A 20491-nucleotide genomic window follows, 5' to 3' on the forward strand; every position below is an offset into this window, starting at 1 on the left:
ATCGTAAGATGATCAAAGAACTTTAGATGAGAATGGATGCTCAGAGTGAGAAATCAGAAGTTTTAAACAAATACTTAGAAAATATAAAGAACAATCAAACAGAATTGAAGGATACAATTCTAACTGAAATGAAAAATACACTGGAGTCAATGGTAGACTAAACGAGGCATTAGGACAAATAAGTGAGCTGGATGACAGAGTAGTGGAAATCACTGCCACCAATCAGAAAAAAAGAACAGAAAGAAATGAGGACAGTTTATGAGACCTCTGGAACAACATTAAGCACACTAATATTTGCATTAGAGGGGTCCAGAAGGAGAAATGTGAGAGAAAGACCCTGAGAAAATACTTAAAGAGATAATAGCTGAAAACTATCCTAACTTGGGGAAGGAAAATCACCCAAGTCTAGGAAGCATAGAGTTTCATACTGGATTAAACCACAGAGGAACATACCAAGACACATTGTAATCAAAATGACAAAAATTAAAGATAAATAATATTAAAAGCAACAAAGGAAAAGGAACAACAAAAATTCCCATAAGGGTATCACCTGGTTTTTCAGCAGAAACTGCAGGCCAGAAGGGAGTGGCACAATGTACTTAAAGTGATGAAAGAGAAAAACCTACAGCCAAGAATACTCTACCCAGCAAGGCTTTCACTCAGATTTGATAGAGAAATCAAAAGCTTTACAGACAAGGAAAAGCTAAAAGAATTCACCCCCACCAAAACAGCTTTACAAGTGCTAAAGGAACTTCTCTAGATGGAAAAGAAAAATGCCACAACTAGAAGCAAGAAAATTAGAAAATGGAAAAGATCACTGGTAGGTGAAAACATACAATAAAGGTAGGAAATCATCCACACACAAAGAAGCTAGTAGGTGCCTTAAAAGACAAAAGTAGCAGAATCATTTGTATCTATAATAAGCAGTTAAAGGATACACAAAATAATTAGATGTAAAATATAATATCAAAAATAGTAATTGTAAGGGGAGGAGAGTAGAAATGCAGGGCATCTAAAATGCATTTCAGGAGTTCCTGCCATGGCTCAGCAGTTAACGAATCTGACTAGGAACCATATGTATCTATATATCATATATCTATATCTATATATATATATATCACTTATATGTGTAATATAAAATCTGGCATAAATGAAGCTATCTACAAAACAGAAACAAACTCACAGACATAGAGAAGAGACTTGTGGTTGCCAAGAGGGAGGGTGATGGACTGGGATGGACTGGGAGGTTGAGGTTAGTAGATGTAAACTATTACATTTAGAACGGGTAAACAACAAAGTCCTACTGTGTAGAATAGGCAACTATATCCAATCTCCTGGGGAAGATCATGATGGAAAAGAATATTTAAAAAGAATGTATACATATGTAAAGTGACTGAGGCACTTTGCCCTACAGCAGAAACTGTCACAACATTGTGAATCAACTATATTTTAATATGACAAATAACCCTCCCCCCAAAAAAACCCCAGTATTGTACTGACACAAAAACAGACATACAGACCAATGGAATAGGACAGAAAGCCCAGAAATAAACCCATGTACCCATAGTCAATTAATCTATGACAAAGGAGGCGAGAATATACAATGGAGAAAAGACAATTTCTTCAATAAGTGGTGCTAGGAAAATTGGACAACTATATGCAAAAGAATGAAATAAGAATATTCTCTAACACCATACACAAAAATACACTCAAAATGGATTAAAGACCTAAATGTATGACCAGATACTATAAAACTCCTAAAGGAAACCATAAGCAGAACAGTCTTGGACATAAATCGCACCAATATTTATTTTTTTTGGATCAATCTGCTAGAGTAATGGAAATAAAAAGAAAAACAAACAAATGGGACCTAATTAAACTTAAAAGCTTTTGCATAGCAAAGGAAACCATAAACAAAAAGACAACCTACAAAATGAAGAAAATTTTTGTAAACGTGACTGACAAGGGATTAATTTCCAAACTATACAAATAGCTCATATAGATCAATATCAAAAAACAAACCACCCAATCAAAAAATGGAAAGAAGACCTAAAAAGACATTTCTCCACAGAAGACATAGAGATGGTCTCAAAGCCAGGAAAAGGTGCTCAATATCATTAATTATTAGAGAAATGCACATGAAAACTACAATGAGGTATCACCTTACACAGGCTAGAATGGCCATCATCAAAAAGTCTGCCAATAATAAATGCTGGAGAAGGTGTGGAGAAAAGGGGACCCCCCAACATTGTTGGTGGGAATGTAAATTGGTACAGCCACTGTGGAAAACAATATGGAGGTTCCTTAGAAAACTAAAAACCGAACTACCATATGATCCTACAACCCCTCTCCTGGGCATATACCAGAGAAAATGTTAATTTGAAAAGATACATGCCCCTCCATGTTCATAGCAGCACTATTTATAAGAGCCAAGACATGGAAGCAACCTAAATGTCCACTGACAGACGAATGAATAAAGAAGATGTGGTATATATACACAATGGAATTACTACCCAACCATAAAAAAAAAAAAAAAAGATGAAATAATGCCATTAGCAGCAGCATGGATGGACCTAGAGATTGTCACATTAAGGAAATTAAGTTGACAGAGAAAGACAAATATCTTATCATATTACTTAACGTGTGGAATCAAAAAAATATACCCAATACAAGTGAACTGAAAATAAATAAACAAGGAGTTCTTGTTGTGGCTCAGTAGTAATGAATCTGACTAGTGTCTGTGAGGATGCAGGTTTGATCCCTGGCCTCGCTCAGTGGGGTAAGGATCTGGCATTGCCATGACCTGTGGTGTAGGTCACAGACACGGCTTGGATCTGTAGCACTGACTTGACTTCTAACCTGGGAATTTCCATACACTACAGGCGAGGCCCTAAAACAGCAAAACAAACAAACAAACAAAACAAAAACACAAGGACCTACTGTATAGCACAGAGAACTATATTCAGCACCTTATAATAACCTATAATGGAAAAGAATCTGAAAAAGAGTACATACATATAACTGAGTCACTTCACTGTATACCTAACAGAATATTATAAAATAACTATACTTCAAAAAATATTTATAATGTAAAATTTTGAAAAATGAAAAAAGGAGAAACACACTACTATCTTATTCATTTACTTTGAGAAATGAACCAGAATACCAATGCCTGCTTCTGACAGTCATTTATTCATTAATATTTAACTCCTTCAATCTAGTCAGACCCAGAAGACATTCCTTATCTACAAGCTGATTCTTTTATTTGTTGCTCTGACCCATAACAGTTTAACTCTCAGAGGGCATTCTGTTTTCCTCAAGTTCTTTCATTGTGTACCATTCATAACCCACATATTAAACTGTTAACATAAAGAGCTGGTTTCTAAGTTAGATTTATGGGCAGAGCGGAAACTGGAGGAAGGTTGCCAAAAGGTAGAAACTTCCAGTTATAAGATAAATAAGTAAGGGATGTAACGTACAACATGGTAATCATAGTTACCACTGTTGTATGACGTATATGAAAGCTGAGAGAGTAAATCCTAAGAGTTCTCATTACAAGAAGAAACAAAAATTTCCCCCATTTATTTTTATTGATAAAACCTATTGTGGTAATCATTTCACCATATATATAAATCAAAACCTTTATGCCATACATCTAAAATTCATAAAGTGATGTATGTCAATTATATCACAAAAATAGTAGGAAAAAAAAGTTAGGCTTAATCTTTTAAAAATGTACCAAAATTTTGTTTTGCATGGAACATGAAGTTTATGAAACAAATCACTATTTAAAAGGGATTTAAAAGAAGTCAGTTTAGTTTACAGGGTATTTTTTATTATGAATAACAGTAGGAAATAATCTCTAATTAAATAATGGTGACAATGACAAAAGAAAATTATTAAAGTAATGACTAACTAAAAAGTTACCTCTTTTTGGCACAATGTTCTTCAATATTGCTGTCCCATCTCTGAGACATCACCAAACTAAGCTCCATTTCTTCTTTCTCGATCTGTGGTTCATTTTCTTCATCATCACTATTTTGAGGATTTTTACTGTTTCCAAAGGAACGACATGATGATGGCATCCTATTTCTTGCCCCCTGATATCCGTCATTTTCCAAACCAGCAAGAAGATGTACCAGAGCCTCATCAGGACTACTGTCCACTATAAAACAAGTGAAGCATCACCAACTTAAATTTTCTAAATAAGTCAATAATTCAGATCAATTATAAATAAAAAACAACAAAAATCATAGATGCTGTTAGCACATTGCAAGAATATAGCTGGTACACATAAAAGATTTATGTGTTGATGTAGCTCTTCTATCAAACTGTGATCCGCTGACCACCTGCATTAGAAACATTTTGAGTTCTTATTAAAAAGAAAATTCCCAGACACCATACCATATATACTGAATTAGAATTTCTGAGGCAGGGCCCAGGAATCTGCATGTTAACAAGCTGTTTAAGCTCCTAGGGCACTAGGAGGGGCACTAAACCAAATATGATCAGAAGTGTTCAAAATAAATACAAAATATATAATAAATACATGAATTACTGTTAAGGAAGTGCCTCAAAAATAATACATGTGACCATTTTATTTCTCACTTAAGCTTTATTTATTAGCTCACAGGATAGTCAGAGAAAACCTATACCTGAAAAAAAACACAAGAAGCTTTAAAAGTGGTTAGTTAATACCATTACTTAAAAACTTGAAAAAGCACACTGATATATTACTTCATATGCACTAGGGTTGCTAAAATCAAAGACAGATAATAACAAGTGTTGATGAGGATGTGAATAAACTGGACCCCTCATACATGGTTAGTCGGACTGTACAATGGTGTGGCTGCTTTGGGAAAAAAAGTCTGGCAGTTCCTCAAAATCTTAAACACAGATGATCCAGCAATTCCATACCCAGGTATGTACCCAAGAAAAGTGAAAATATATCTACACAAAAACTATACAAGCATAATTATAACAGCATTATTCACAATAGCCAAAAAAGTGGAAACAACCCAAATATCCATCAAATGAAGGATGGAGAAATGAAATACAGTATAATATTGATGCAATATTATTCAGTAGCAAAAAGAATGAAGTACTGATATATGCCTCAACATAAACAAACATTGAAAACATTATACTAAGTTAAAAGAACCCAGAAACAAAATGTTATATGAAATGCCCAAAGGATATAAATCCAGCAAAAGAGAGAAATGGATTAGAGCTTGCCAGTGGCTGAGACGAGGGAAAAATGGGAAGTGACAACAAACAGGTATAGAGTTTCTCTTTAGGTGCTAACAATGTCCTGGAATTAGACAGTGGAAATGACTGCCTAACTATGTGAAATACTAAAAATCACCAAAATGTACATGTTAGAAGGTGAGTTTTACAGTATGTGAATTATATCCCAACAAAAGATATTATTTTGAAAAAGACCATAAAGATGGAGTTTTGTTCGGATCTAGTACACTACATTTTTTCCCCATAAAACAAGTTAATATATTACCTATTTACTAAAATATCAAGTTTCAGGTTTTCTTTGTTGACATTAAAGAAACTGGTTCAATCATCCTACCAAATAATAAGGCAGAGAATTGAAGATATTTGTTTCTAAGAGCCACTTCGGCAAAAATCTATTTCATAAACCTAGAAGTGCAGTTTGTTTTATTTTTTCTGCCTCATACTTTAAAAAAGGTTAATATTTGCAAACGAAATATAGATATTTGACTCAGATCCTTGACTAACATTGAGACTGCATTTCTGCAAGGTAGAATTCTATTTGCTGATGATACATTTAACTAATGTAATGAAATAAGTATATGCCTCTCTCGTTTTCAATTTGTTTCTCTTTTAACTGTTATTATAAATAACTAAAATAAAATTTAGGTATATATATTTATTAACTTAGATTTATTTATTTAGTCAGTCTTTTTAGGGCCACACCCACAGCATATGGAGATTCCCAGCTAGGGGTTGAATGGGGGCTTCAGCTGCCAGCCTACGCCATAGCCACAGTAATGCCAGATCCAAGCTGTGTCTGAGACCTACACCACAGCTCACAGCAAACTCAGGATACTTAACCCTCTAAGCGAGGCCAGGGATTGAATCTGAATCCTCATGGATGCTAGTCGGATTTGTTTCTGCTGAGCCACGATGGGAACTCCAAACATTTTATTTATTAAAAAAATTTTTTTTTCTTTTTATGGATGCACCTGTGGCACATGGAAATTCCCAGGCTAGGGGTCGAATCAGAGCTACAGCTGCAGGCCTACGCCACTGCCACAGCAATGCCAGATCCAAGCTGTAACCTACCCACCCGTGGCTTGTGGCAATGCTGAATCCTTAACCCACTGGGCAAGGCCAGGGATCGAACCTGCATCCTAACAGACACTGTCAGGTTCTTAACCCACTGAGCCACAACAGGAACTCTGAAATAAAACATTTTAGATTATAAATTTCAGGAGTTCCCATCATGGCACAGTGGAAACAAATCCGACTAGGAACCATGAGGTTGCGGGTTCAATCCCTGGCTTTGCTCAGTGGGTTAAGGATCCAGCATTGCTGCGAGCTGTGATGTAGGTGGCAGACATGGCTCAGATCTGGTATGGCTGTGGCTGTGGCGTAGGTCAGCGGCTAAAGCTCTGAATGGACCCCTAGCCTGGGAACCTCCATATGCTGCGGGTATGACCCTAAAAGACAAAAAGACAAAAAATAAAATAAAATAAATTTCATATTAGTTTTTAAATGTGGTCTTTGGATCATTTCTTTCTACATACGCAATTCACTCAATAAAGAAAAATGTCATCTACTCCCATACAAAGTGTTCTTGAAACACAGCTGTGTACAATCTATTGGTATTGTCCCTAGTCATTCAATTCATGTTTCACTCAAGTGAAAATGTAAATAACATTGAGAGAGGACATTGTAGAGAGCTAGGATCATATGTGAACCTATATTTCATTTGACAGAGTAAGTAAGGAGAAATGGAAAGAGAGGGAAAAAACATAAGATCATTAATATCAAGCAAAGCAAGAAGCATGAAGTTCAATGATTATCTCACTTTTTGCAATGAAAATTTAAATAAATTTCTGAAAAAGATGTAATTTAGACTAAATTACTGAAATGAAATCTACTTAATGGCTTATGATGTCAATGAAAATGCATTTACAGAGATGCAAAGATGCTCAGAAATAATTGTCATATTTTATGCTAGTCCAAAATTAGTAGCTTGAAAAAAATTGTCCAGGCAAATTTCTGGTATTTATCAAGAAGGAATCAATTAAGGTATTTTATTACATGTACTTAACTTTGGAGAATTTTAATTCAAAATAAGCATATTTCCCCTTAAAGCAATATAGTTCTCTTTCAAATAAAGTCAAGTAAATATAAAAAGAGAGAAAAAATTATTTTCTTTCACAACTGTTTTTTAAAAAAAGCTGTGCAGAAAACAAAAATAAGCTACTACTTCTCTTAATGCAACATTTCATTTTATATACTGAATAAGAATTTACTGAACATGTAATGCTAACCTCTTCAAAAGAAAAAAATACCACCTGATACACATACTTTCACTAATTTAAAATACTGAAAAATTATGATAGAATTATTACTTACAGAAAACTGGTGACTCACTCAGTCTTTGAGTCAAAGGCTGAAATGTCTGACTGTTTTCCATGAGGTTCAAAATTGCCTCTTCATTAATAAGAGCTTCCTCCACTTTGTGTCTAGTATGACCTTAAGATGACAAAGAATACAAAAAATTAAAGCAAATGGAAATTCATTGTTTTGAATAAGTGTAAACAATAAAGAAAACGTACTTAAAATTTTGAAATGTTAAGTGATATATGTTAAATAAAAACACAATAAAAGCCACAGAAATATCTCTGGTCACACAGAGTAACTAAAAAAACCCCTGAAACTGTGAATCACTAAGTATATACATTCTCTTTAGCCTCTCAATTCTACCTAGTTTGTACAGTCATATTACTCTGATCACTGTACATTAAAATTTATAAAACAAATAGAAAAGACAACTTTATTATTTGAATGATAAAATTATTCTCTATAGTTTAAAAATGACAATTTATTTTACATTAATTTTGTACTTTTAAAAATATTTTAACTTATGATTTAAAAAGTTTCAACATTCGGAGTTCCCACTGTGGCTCAGTGGTTAACGAATCCAATTAGGAACGATAAGGTTGCACGTTTGATCCCTGGCTTCGCTCATTGGGTTAGGGATCCAGCGTTGCCGTGAGTTGTGGTGTAGGTTGCAGACGCGGCTCGGATCCCTCGCTGCTGTGGCTCTGGCGTAGGCCGGCGGCTACAGCTCCAATTAGCCCCCTAGCCTGGGAACCTCCATATGCCACGGGAGCAGCCCTAGAAAAAGGCAAAAAGACAAAAAGTTCCAACATCTGATTTTTATAGATGGTCTAATGTACAGAGGGATTAAATACTTTTTATTTTTTCATTTTTCCAGTATAAATAATATTACAAACTCATTCATTCATGCAACATTTACTGAGATAATATAGACACTAAAATAATTTAAAGCACAATTGCTATTTCTCACAAAACTTTCTGAATTAATCAGAATTATTCTAAATCTCTTTTTTGGTTTGTTTTAGGGCCACACCTGTGGCACATAGAAGTTCCCAGGCTAGGGGTTGAATTGGAGCTTCAGCTTCCAGCCTATGCCACAGCCACGGCAGTGTGGGATCTGAACCGTGTCTGCAACCTACACCACAGCTCTTGGCAACACTGGATCCTTAATCCACTAAGTGAGGCCAGGGATTGAACCCACGTCCTCATGGAAACTAGTCAGGTTCATTACCACTGAGCCAGAATGGGAATTCCCTAAATCTCTTCTTATTCCTATTTCCTACCTCCCTCACTTCCAATTTATAATCCATTTAGTATTTTATTTCAGGCTATGTTTTCAGAGGGATTCTTGTAAATGTTCGACAATTGGAAAAGAATATTAAAGATGATGAGTTTGCTTTTCACTAAGTGGACAGTGACTGTAATGATTCTTCTGCTTTTCCAGAGTATACTATTTTATGCATATAATTTACAATAAGAGGACATGAAAAATATAGCAGAACGCTATCAAAGACAGGAAGAAGATAGATTATAACTCTAGTGGATACCGTGAGGCAGCCCTTTCTTTTTTAAAATTTTTTTATTATAGTTGATTAAATAATTTTTAGAACAAAGAAAAACTGAATCTCAAAATCTAACCAAAGGGAGGGAGAATAAAAAGCACACAGTGGTAGGGAAAAAAGAGCATATAGCAAAATATGGCAAGTAGCTATAAGAGAGCTAAGTGGAAACAGTTCTATTTTTCTGCTTTGGATATTCAGGCTTAAAATTAAGTACTTTCAACAGTTTTTAAAGAGCAAGAGACTTAAGGAAAAAAATTTTTTTTCCCCATTGTTGACCACCCCATAGCATTTGGAGTTCCTCAGCCAGGGATCATATCTGAGCCAGTTGTGACCTATGCTGCAGCTGTGGCAACACCAGATCCTTAACCCACTGTGCTGGGCTGGGGATCAAACCTGTGTCCCAGCGCTCCAGAGATGCCACCGATCCCACTGGGCCAAAGCAAGAACTCCAGGAAAAAATATTTTTAACACATCCTAAGGACATAGTTGGGGTAATAAAGAATGTTTAATCAAAATAAAAGAACAAACAAAAAAACCTACAGAAACAGCTTATCCTAAAAAAACAAACAAACAAACTGAGATCAGTGAAAACAGAAGCTGGTTCTCTAAAACCAGTAACAAAATTGACAATATTGGCAAGAATCATCAAAACAAAATAGAGAAGGCATAAAAAAATTATGTTAGAAATAAAAGGGGAAATGCCAAAGGTAAAAGAGGACAACTTTATACCAAAAATGTGGGAAAATAGATAATTTCTTGGAAAAAATATGATATATATAACACTGATTCAAACAGAAATAGAAAGCCTGAGTAGACCTGTAATAATTATAGCAACTGAATTAATAGTTTAAAATTCACTCTCTTTACCCCCCCCCCCAATATAAAATCAATGAACAAAAAACTGTGTTAAAGTCTGGAAAGTTTTACAGATCAGATCTATCAAATCCCTAAGAAACAGATTATATCAAGCTAATAAAAATTCTTGAGGCATTCCTGCTGTGGAACAGTGGGTTAAGAATCCAGTGTTGTCTCTGCAGCAGCTCAGGTCACTGCTGAGGTGCAGGTTGATCCCCAGTCTGGCACGGTGGGTTAAGGATCTGGCTTTGTCTGTCTGTGGCATAGTTAACATTTGCAGCTCAGATTCAATCCCTGGCCTAGGAACTTCCAAAAGCTGTGGATACAGCCAAAAAAAAAAAAAAAAAAAAAAAAAATCTTAAAAAGATTGAAAAATAAGAAAAGCTCCACAATTCATTTAATGGAGCAAAGTATGGATCTTTCCCAATTACTAAGCACCGGCACAAAAACAGGAATATAGATCAATGGAACAGGACAGAAAGCCCAGAATAAACCCATGAACCCATGGTGAGTTAATCTATGACAAAGGAGGCAAGAATATACAATGGAGAAAAAGACAGTTTCTGCAATAAGTGGTGCTAGGAAAACTGGACAGATGTATGTAAATCAATGAAACCGGAACACTCTCTAACACCATACACAAAAATAAACTCAAAATGGATTAAAGACCTAAATACAAGACCAGACACCATAAAATTCTTAGAGGAAAACATAGGTTGAACACTCTAAGACATAAACTGCAGCAATATCTTCTTAGATCCACCTCCTAGAGTAATGACAATATATGCAAAAATAAACAAAGGGGAAGAAATTAAACTTATAGCAAAGGAAACCCAAAACAGAATGAAAAGGCAACTCACAGAATGGGAGAAAATATTTGCAAATGAAGCAAATGACAAGGGATTAATCTCCAAAAATATATACATACCTCCTGCAGCTTAATATCAAAAAACCCAAACAACTCTTTCAAAAAATGGGCAGAAGATTTAAACAGACAATTCTTCAAAGAAGACATACAGATGGCTAAAAATCACATGAAAAGATGCTCGACATCAATAATTATTTGAGAAATGCATATCAAAACTATAATGAGGTACAACCTCACACTGGTCAGAATGGCTATTATTAATAAGTCTGCAAATAACAAATGCTGGAGAGGGTGCACAGAGAAGGGAATCCTCCTACACTGTTGGTGGGAATGTAGACTGATACAACCACTATGGAAAATAGTATGGAGGCTCCTCAGAAAACTAAATATAGGACTACCATATGATTCAGCAATCTCACTCATGGGCATATATCCCAACAAAACTTTTCAAAAAAAAAAAAGATACATGCACCTCTATGTTCATTGCAACACTATTTACAATAGCCCAAACATGGAAACAACCTAAACATCCATCAACAGAGGAATGGATTAAGAAGATGTGGTACATACATACAATGGAATACTGCTCAGCTATAAAAAAGAACAAAATAATGCCATTTTGCAGCAACATGGATGGAACTAGAGATTCTCATACTAAGTGTGTTAAGTCAAAAAGAGAAAGACAAATATCCTATCGCTATCACTTATATGTGGAATCTAAAATATGGCACAGATGAACTATCTACAGAACACAATCTCACAGACATGGAGAGCAGACTTATGGTTGCCAAGGGGAAGGGGGAGGGAGTGGAATGAACTGGAAGTTTGGGGTTGATAGACAAAAACTATTACATTTAGAATGGACAGGCAATGAGGTTCTGCTATATAGCACCGGAAACTACAACTAATCTCCTGTGACAGAATAAGATGGAAGATAATGTGAGAAAAAGAGTGTATATACATATATATAGATAGATAGAGAGATAGATGACTAAGTCACTTTATTACACAGCAGAAACTGACAGAGAAAAGATTGTATGTCAAATATAATAAAAAATTAAAAAAAATAAAAGCATCCACCTTAAAGCCAGGAAAAAGGCTTTCATAATTTCTACTTTAACAATATCCTAAAATTCTTAAGCATTGCATTAAAATATTTTTTGAAAAAGTATGATGCTGGGAAGAGAAGTAATAAAATCATTATTTGCCAATGATGACTATATACACAGAAAATCCAACAGAAAAGGTATATAAACTATTAGCACTAATAAGAGTCGCTGGGTATATGATACACAAAGGTCACTGAAGTTCCCTAATACCAGCAATTAGAAATTTTAATTTTTGCAACATAGATGGACCTAGAGATTATCACACAAAGTGAAGTCAGACGAAGATAAATATCACATGAGATCACTAATATGTGGAATCTAACAAAAATTATACCAAAAAACTTATTCATAAAACAGTCCCTACTGTATAGCATAAAGAAATCATCCAATCTCTTTGGATAGAACATGATGGGAGATAATGAGAAAAAGAATGTATATATATGTATGACCAGGTCACTCTGCCATATAGCAGAAAGTTGGCACAACACTGTAAATCAACTGTAATTAAAGATACAAAGTAATTTTACCAAAAAAAAAAATTGAAACTTTACTGAACAATATGAAAGAATAAAAATATATCATGTACATAAATGAGATAATTTGGTATAGAGAAAATTTTTAAATGTTTCTAAATTGGCCCATAAATTCAATAAATTTCCAATAAAATCTCAACAGAGTTCTTCCGGGAAACAAGACAATCTGATCTTAAAAGTAACATAGGAGAGCTTTTTATTTTTGGAGTTCCTGTCGTGGCTCAGTGGTTAACGAACCCAACTAGGAACCATGAGGTTGTAGGTTTGATCCCTGGCCTCGCTCAGTGGGTTAAGGATCCGGCATTGCCGTGACAAGCGCATTGCCCTGCACTGTGGTGTAGGTTGCAGATGCTGCTTGGATCCTGCATTGCTGGGGCTGTGGTGAAGGCCAGTGGCTACAGCTCTGAATTAGACCCCTAGCCTGGGAACTTCCATATGTCGAGGGTGCGGCCCTAAAAAGATCAAAATAAATAAATAAATAAATAAATAAATAAATAAATAACATAGGAGAGCTTTTTTAAAAGATTAAGAGTAGATAAGACAATTTTTGAAGCCAAATAAGGGAAGATCTGCCCATGATATCTATCAATACTTACAAAGAAACAGTAATTACAACAGTGTGCCATTAACATAGGAGAGCATAAATTAGGGTGGGAAATTCAGTGGAAAAAAATTTTCAATAAATCTGTTGGAACAACTAGCTCTTCTTAAACAGAAAATAGATATAATAAGATCCTTACTATATACACAAATAAAATGTCAGATGAAGTGAAGACCTACATGTGAGAAACCAAATTTGTAAGCACAAGCACACATAAGCCTTAAGGATGAAAACTTTAATTACATCAGTTTAGCAAAGGATTTGTTAATCCAGGTACAAAAACCAAAGAAAGGAAAAAAAATGTTAAATATAACATTAAAATTGAAGACACATAAAATGTTTTCTACAAAAGAGGAAAGAAAATGGGGGAGAAAGCTAAAAAAAAAAATTTTGTGAAGACTTTAAAGTACAAGTCTAGATGTGGGGAAAATATCTCTACAATAAATATAACTGACAAAGACTTGATATCTAGAAAATAGGAATTCCTACGAATTAGTAAGAAAAAGACTAGTGACCCAACAGAAAATGAACAAAGAACATGAACAATCAACTCTCAGATAAAGACACTCAAAGGCTCTAATGTATTAGTAATCAGGAAATGCATATTAAACTAAGGAGATTCAGATTTCAAAGAGTGAGAATGCCAAAAAATTTTTACATCTTGCATTATCAAATATTGTTGAAGATGTAGGAAACTATAAAGTCTAAAAAATCATGGGAATATAAACTTAGGTACAATCGTTTTATGGAGCAATTTTGTAATACTGGCATTATTGCCAAAACGTGACAGTTTTATTGTTAACATACCTCAAAATCTGAAAAAGTGAGCACTAAAATTGAGCTTAAAAGGAAAATAAAAGGCTAAGACAAAACTTATGCAGCTCTGTGATGAGAAAACACTAACGAAATCAATAATTGGTACCCAAGGAGATAAGTGTTCAATCAGACAGGCAGCTCAGTGTGGCTGGAGGCTGTCATAGCAGATATTAAAAATGCACAAAGTAGGTGTGGAAATTCTGGGTACACTTTGATTAGCGAGGGGCTGGCAGATACTAAGACAAAGCAAATGGAGGTAGAGCTCTGAGGCAGAAGGCTGCCACTAAGGTAGGTACTCAGGAGATGGTGCAACCTGCCATGAGTTAGAAGAGGGCATAAGGCTAGAATGTAACTCTTAGGGAAGGAGGATGCCCTGGGTAAGTGAAGGTGCTCATTTCTAGCTGTTCAATACAGTCAAAAGAGCCCCTGCTGCCAATACAGTAGTGAAAATTCCTTTCCTGCTGAAAGCAGTATTCTACTCCTGCTATTCTGGCTCCCTCTGCCTAGAAAAATTATGTGCGAAACATGACTTGTGAGTGAAACTTTCATTATTCTCTTACTTTCCAATCATGTATAAACTAACTGCATTACAGAAACCCTGTTAGAAAAGATGCTACCTAGGTAAAGTATAATACATATGCCCTAACACCTGGCAAATTACACTTTTTTGTCTTCTATAGAAACTCTTGTACAGGGCCAGAAGGAAGATGTAACACTGTTAACAATAGTGCAAAAGTGAAAACCATTTAACAGTTGTAGAGAAACAGATAAACCTGTTTAGTCTTACAAAAGAATGCTAATCAGCATCTAAAATGAATGACCTAAAAACATGTAAGAATAAAGACAGATTTCAAAGTTATATCACTGACACAAAAGAAACTCAACATCATTATTAATGAGAAAAATAATAATTAAACCATAATAAGATGCCATTCCACACATACTAGGATGGCTACACTAAAAAAGACAGAAAATAACAAGTATCAGAATGTGGGATTGCTGGAACCCTCACATACTGCTGGTGGGAATGTAAAACAGTGCAGTCACTTTGGAACATCAGCTTGGCAGTTTATTTAACAAATGACCCAGCAATTCTCCTTCTTGGTATCTATTCAATAAAAATGAAAATATATATCAACATAAAGACTTACACATAAATGTTCAGAGCAGTAGCATTATTATTTTTTTCCCTTTTTCAGTCACATCTGTGGCATACAGAGGTTCCCAGGCCAGGGACTGAATCCGAGCCGCATCTGCAACCTACACCACAGCTGCAGCAGCATCAGATCCTTAAGCCACTGCGCCAGGCGGGGAAATCAAACCAAGAATGCCCCAGAGACAAGCTGGATCATTAATCCACTGCAACACAGCAGATACTCCAGAAGAGCTTTATTCTTAAGACCAAAAAGTGAAAACAACTCAAATATTCATCAACTGATGAATGAACCAATAAAATCTATCTATACAATGCAATACTATTAGGCAATAAAAAGGAATGAAATATTGACAAAGATACTACATGGATGAACCTGACAACACTATGCTGAGTGAAAGAAGCAAAACACAAAGGTTACAGGTTGTATGATTTCATTTATTTATCAGAAAAAGGCAAATCTTGAGAGACAAGAAAGTAGATTAGTAGTTACTTGGGGTTGGAGGTGGGAACAGGCATGATTGCAAATAGACAGAAGGAATCTTTTGAGGTGAAGAAACTGTTCTAAAATTGAATTATGGAGATAACTGTACAACTCTGTAAACTTAACTATAAATCATTGAATTATACATATAAACTGAGTAAAATTTGTTATGTAAATTATATCTCAATTAAGTTGTTAAAAAATATAACAAATGAAAAAAGCAAGTTGCTTAATCTATTCCAAGTAGGACATCATTTATGTAAAATTTAAAGCCTAAAATAATAGTATATACTGTGGACATGCATAATAAGAAAATATAATATCATATATGGTAACTGTTTGCACCATCTTCAGAATAGCGCTTACCTCTACAGATGAAGAAATGATAAAGGAATGGGAGAGAGATTTTTACTACACCAGTGATGTTTATTTCTTAGGAAAAATTAAAAAACCTAGTTAACTCAGCCAAATATTAATATCTTAGTGCTAGATATACAGGATATCTGTTACGGCATTTTCTATATACTTGAAAGAAAACCTTACCTTTGCTCAACTCTGTATCTTTGTGGACTTCAAGCATATTAGCCGGTGTACACTGAAGAATTTCAGGAGACAGAATCTCAGAGTGCAGTGTTAACTCAGCAGAGAACTCCTGGGATCCATCGCTATAGTCCACAGATCCTGATAATGTTCTGTTTAATTAAAACATACCCTTTATAACAAACTGCATAACAAAGCAATAAAATTAGTTCTGAGATCTATAATAAATAACCACTTACACAGAGAAATCATTCTGTTTGAGAATTTCCTGAAGTCTCTTCTGAAATTTTTTTTCACTTTCTGTTGCTGGCACAAACCTGCGATCTTGAATTTTAAAAGTGCATTAAAAAATGTAGATAGCAAGTGAATGAAATATTTTCCTTTTTCCTAGAGTAGCTTTTAAAATGGTAGCAATTTCCTATCCTTCTCTTGACACATGTAACACCACCTAAAAGTAGTCCTATTATAAATCAAACAAAAGAGAAATGGTTGTTACAGAAGCTATAAAATTAAACACAAAGTCAGTTCAAGATTAAGTTATATAACTTAAATCTAAAACAGAAAAACATTATTCTCTACCTGTAACTAGTAACTTTCCCCTTATAAAACAAAATATTTCTATTTTAAAAGATATAAAAGGCATCCAAAATTTATCAAAGCATTTTGAGTGTCCAAGATTTTATAAAATTTTTAATTGGACTTCAATATAAGCTTATCACTTATTTCAAATACATTTCCCTTTTGAATTATGTCTTTTATTCTTTTACCTTTATTTAAAAGTTTCTGTTGTATCCATAGCATTATTTAAGCCCACTCAAGTTCTTTTTGAATATAGGAGGGTTTAATAAAAAAATGAGTATTTCCTCAGAGTTGTACAAGGTAATCAAAGTGAGAATTATATGACATACTCAGAAAATAACTGGGGGGTGGGGCAGAATCTCAAGGGTTATTACATTTTCAAAGCTTAATGAACTGAAACAAGTGTTTCCAAGTTGGGATTCAAGCTCTTCTTTAAATATTCTGTAACTCATTTGGAAATATGAAAGGTTAGAACATACTAGAGAAAGAAAAGGGAGGAAAAAGTTAGGGCAAGAGAATAAGGTACAGTGAAAACCAAGACCAATGAGGAGGTCAATTTCTTATGAGAAGAGAGATTATGAGTGACACTTTGGAGGTAAAGAATTACCACTCAGAGCAGTGAGAATAGAAAATATATATATAGAAAATTTAAAGGTAATTTGAAAAGTAAAATCTAACATCAAGTTTAAAAACTCAATGGTTTAAATTTTTCCATTAAAACATCTAGTTTAAAAAAATCTTGAGAGTACTATCAGGTTTATACCTTGTGATTCAGGATGACTAATTTGAGAAGTTTCATTTCTGTTTCTTCGCCGTTGCTTTTCATCTTCCCATATGGCCTGTAGACCAGGGTTTCCACCAATCTGAGCTGTAATAGCAACAATACTTCAGTACTACAACGGTCAAAATGAAAATACTTGCTTAAAAAAAAAAAAGAAATCCTTATATGAAAAAGAAAATACTGCCATTTAAGAAAAACAATTACCTACTTTGTGTAATAGGACAAACTATGCCAACCCACGTTTATTATATTACTCTTTTTTGGGTTTTCCTACTAGTTCTCCAAAACCCAGCAAGTGAGTAAGAGTCAAGCATTTGATGTCAGCCAAGAGACCTATAAGTCTACTCCTTGGTACCCGAAAATAAAAAAAATTGAAAGGCAAAGCATATTAAATTCTTTAAAATAGCTATTTTATTTAGTGTCACACTTACTTCAAGTTCATGGTTATGCAAACAAATTCATATGAATTAAAACATAAAAAAAATTAATGACTATCTCAAGGTACAGAAAAATATTCATAATATTTGATTTTACATCCCTCCTTTCTTTAATCTCACTTTCCTAATAAAGTTTTCTTCTCTATTTTATCCACTGTTTGGTCACTTAATTTTGAAAATAAAAACATATATTAAGAATAACTGTGTATATACCTTCAATGTCCAACCGATTTAAGATATCAGCAGCTACAGCATCCACTTCTAATTCACATGTACTCTGTGGTTCAACACCCTCCAGTATTAAAGAGCTGTATTAGAGTATCAAAGGACACATTTATTATGAAAGAGAAAATTTTCTGAAGATTTTTCTTATTTAAACAATTTTTCATGTTCAGGTGGTAACCAGAACAGCCAATGATATTATGTTAATTACTCTATGTATATATATGAAGAAATGAAAAATTGGAAGAGAAAAATACAAAACCTGACAACTCTACTGAAATATCTTTTGGAGTGTATTTTACATATTTTTTATTATATTTTATACATAAGGAATGTACAATGTCTTACCATGTGGGTCACATCCAGGGTAGAATGGAATAAGACGACACAGGGACAACAGAGGGGGCACATCAAAACCACACATATGCAATCATTTCCCCAGAGACATCTATCTCAGCAATCAAAGATGGGTTTTTAAAAATGAGGAGGAAGTATATAATAAGAGATGAATGGAGGTGAACATACTGAAAAGTGGGCAAATGATACTGTTTTCCCTGCCCTCAACTAATGCTGAGCTGTGGAATGCTTTAAAATTCTCCAGAACCACGGAACTGAGAAACCACAGGAGTTTAACAGGGGGAATCATAGCTAGGAAAAGAAGTGACACGATGAGGTCATTACTTTTTATAAGAACTACACAGAACTATTCCCCAGTAATTGTGTTTGACTTAAAAGTCATTTTGTTTTTTATTAGAGCCATAAGAAAAATTAGGAAGACACCAATAAACTGTCCCTGCTTGGAACAATGAACATATCACAACTAGTGTGGATCCCAATACAGCCGTTCCAAAATTTAGATATCCTACCAATATGGTCACCAAATGAAAAGGAGGGAACTTTTACTAGAAAGTGGGTGAGGGCAGATTTTATTAACATTTTCACTGAAACTTAAAAACAGTTTAAGAGACATGTGTTAACATATCCTCAATTCCCACTGTCTATACCTAAGGTAACTCTGATAGCACATTTGAGATTAATTTGTTAAAGTGCAGAATTTTTACAATTTAAGTATGTATATACACACACACACACACACATATAGACACAAATTGCACAAATATATCTTTTTAACATTGATAGAGAAGGGATGTATTAGTCATCCTATTACAATATATCCATCCCTTTAACTTTCAGAAAAAGTAATTCTCAATATAGCTTGTCTTCTTTATGCATATAATTTAACAAAATCAGCTTTGCCATGAATTAAAATATCAGATGAGACAGTTTTTGGCTAACAGTTTTCTCCTTTATACGAAAAAGTTTCTCACTTTTGGAAGAATTATATTATAAATCTCTAAGGTGAATTTTCCAGGAGTAGCACATTTGTGACAAAAGAGGGAAACAATAACATTAAGAAATGCAATCTCTAGGGAGTTCCTTTGTAGTGCAGCAGGTTGAGGATCCAGCGCTGTCACTGCAGTGGCTCAGATGGTTGTTGTGGTGTGGGTTTTATCCCGGGCCTGGGAACTTTCAGGTACCGTGGGTGAGGTCAAAAAAAATAAAAAAGAAATGTAATCTCACAGTATAAATTTACAACTATTTCTACCCCTTATTACAAAACTACTTCAGACATTCCGAACAGGAGGTAGGTGTTCCTAGGGAAAGGAAGTCGTTTTCAGAATTTAAAATTTGTTTCCAGTAGACAGAAAGGTGCAATTGCTTCCAGTAGACAGAAAAAGTGCAAGTAAAAAATGTGAGTCAGCAAACATATGTATACCATTCATTTTAGTCACAAAACGTAGATAAGCAATACAATGGTAGTTAGAAAACTGTGTCTCTCTGAACATTTATGTTCATAGCTTAACAGAAAGACCTACTATTTACAATTGTCAAAGGTGGAACTCAGACATCTATAATATGAAAAAAATCTCATCAGATCCTTTGAAAGACAGGCAGGATTGAGATTACTGCGGTAGATTCAACTTTTGTGAATTCAATACTCTGCCAAATGACCCTGAAGGTCTACAGTAAGTGTTAACTTTATTTTTTTATTATTATTATTTTTTTGCTCTTTTTGTCTTTTCTAGGGCCGCTCCCACAGCATATGGAGGTTCCCAGGCTAGGGGTCGAAGTGGAACTGTAGCCACTGGCCTACGCCAGAGCCACAGCAATGTGGGATCTGAGCTGCGTCTGCAACCTACACCACAGCTCACGGCAATGCCGGATCCTTAACCCATTGAGCAAGGCCAAAGATCGAACCCGAAACCTCATGGTTCCTAGTCGGATTCATTGATCACTGCACCATGACGGGAACTCCAGTAAGTGGTAACTTTAGCTAGCCAG

The 20491-nt window shown here is 34.6% G+C and overlaps 1 protein-coding gene across 6 annotated transcripts in view; it reads right to left on the reverse strand.

The window, feature by feature from the left end:
* Window positions 1-20491, reverse strand: part of REV3L (REV3 like, DNA directed polymerase zeta catalytic subunit) — a 203864-nt gene that overhangs the window by 98837 nt on the left and 84536 nt on the right. For all 6 annotated transcript variants that reach the window (XR_014807038.1, XR_014807043.1, XR_014807044.1 and 3 more), the window contains 6 exons: window positions 18140-18234; window positions 17472-17576; window positions 16369-16453; window positions 16133-16281; window positions 7621-7740; window positions 3928-4165 (listed from right to left, as the gene is read on the reverse strand). Coding sequence is in view for 3 of the 6 variants with exons in the window: in XM_021091238.2 (XP_020946897.2) it covers window positions 3928-4165; window positions 7621-7740; window positions 16133-16281; window positions 16369-16453; window positions 17472-17576; window positions 18140-18234 (792 nt within the window). In the remaining 3 variants the exon portion in view is untranslated. The remainder of the gene's footprint in view (window positions 1-3927; window positions 4166-7620; window positions 7741-16132; window positions 16282-16368; window positions 16454-17471; window positions 17577-18139; window positions 18235-20491) is intronic.

This window comes from Sus scrofa, chromosome 1, assembly GCF_054392235.1.
Source record: "Sus scrofa isolate SSC_HxYL_T2T_F1_AM1 chromosome 1, Sscrofa_HxYL_maternal_Yorkshire_Landrace_v2.0, whole genome shotgun sequence".
NCBI lineage: Eukaryota > Metazoa > Chordata > Mammalia > Artiodactyla > Suidae > Sus > Sus scrofa.